The 776-nt window shown below is 38.8% G+C and overlaps 1 protein-coding gene across 1 annotated transcript; it reads left to right on the top strand.

Annotated features, from left to right (window-relative positions):
* Window positions 1-312: 312 nt before the first annotated feature.
* On the top strand, window positions 313-774 carry LOC118738122 (trypsin theta-like; the record flags this gene model as incomplete). The annotated part of the gene is made up of 1 exon (XM_036469043.1): window positions 313-774. A coding segment is annotated over exon 1 (453 nt), but the record flags the coding sequence as incomplete, so codon positions are not given.
* Between the last annotated feature and the right edge of the window lie 2 nt (window positions 775-776).

Here is a 776-nt window from a genome sequence, read left to right on the forward strand (position 1 = left end):
GGGTTAAAGCACCTTTATAAATATTTTCTCGGAACTGCGTTTAATGAATGCCTCAAGCATCTAGATAGTTTTGTTCACATTCAATGGTATAAATATATTCGCATACATACAAATAAGTGCAAACGTATTTGTTGGTTCATACAAAAATAAGTCTCTTTCATATCGTCAATTGTTCATCGCAAGATAACTTCGATATGATTATATAAATTAATATTAAAAATCGGAACTTATTAGGGTATATAAAGCGCTCGAAAACTCAACTAGAAAACAATTTAAAGTTACAGATTTAACCAATCACACAAATACGTTTGCTTTAAAAAAATGGCTAAACAATTCGCTTGCAATTTATTGCTGTTGATCGCAGCTACAGGCGCATATGCTGCTGGAATTGAAGGTGGTGTGCCCACCACAATTGAGGAACATCCTTATGTCGCCAGAGTGCAACGAGAAGATGGAACGAGCATCTGCGTTGGTGCTTTGATCAATGAGGATACCGTTGTGACCGCTGCCACATGTATGGAGTTCTACGATATTAGCCAATTCGTTGTGAGTCTTAATAACGGTGCTAAAATTGTAAAAATTGCAAAGTCTAGCTACGATTCGGCGTTCGATTTCATTACCATGGAAAATGATATTGGCATTCTGAAGTTGGCTGAGCCTGTAAAGGGTACTTACATTCCACTGGCTGCCAAAGACCCAGCTACCGGTGCCACTGGCGTTGTGACCGGTTGGAATGCAAACAACGAACTGGTCGATATTCCTGAAACTTTCATCGA

This window comes from Rhagoletis pomonella, unplaced genomic scaffold, assembly GCF_013731165.1.
Source record: "Rhagoletis pomonella isolate Grant_MI unplaced genomic scaffold, Rhpom_1.0 Rhpom_scaffold_00004, whole genome shotgun sequence".
Taxonomy (NCBI): domain Eukaryota; kingdom Metazoa; phylum Arthropoda; class Insecta; order Diptera; family Tephritidae; genus Rhagoletis; species Rhagoletis pomonella.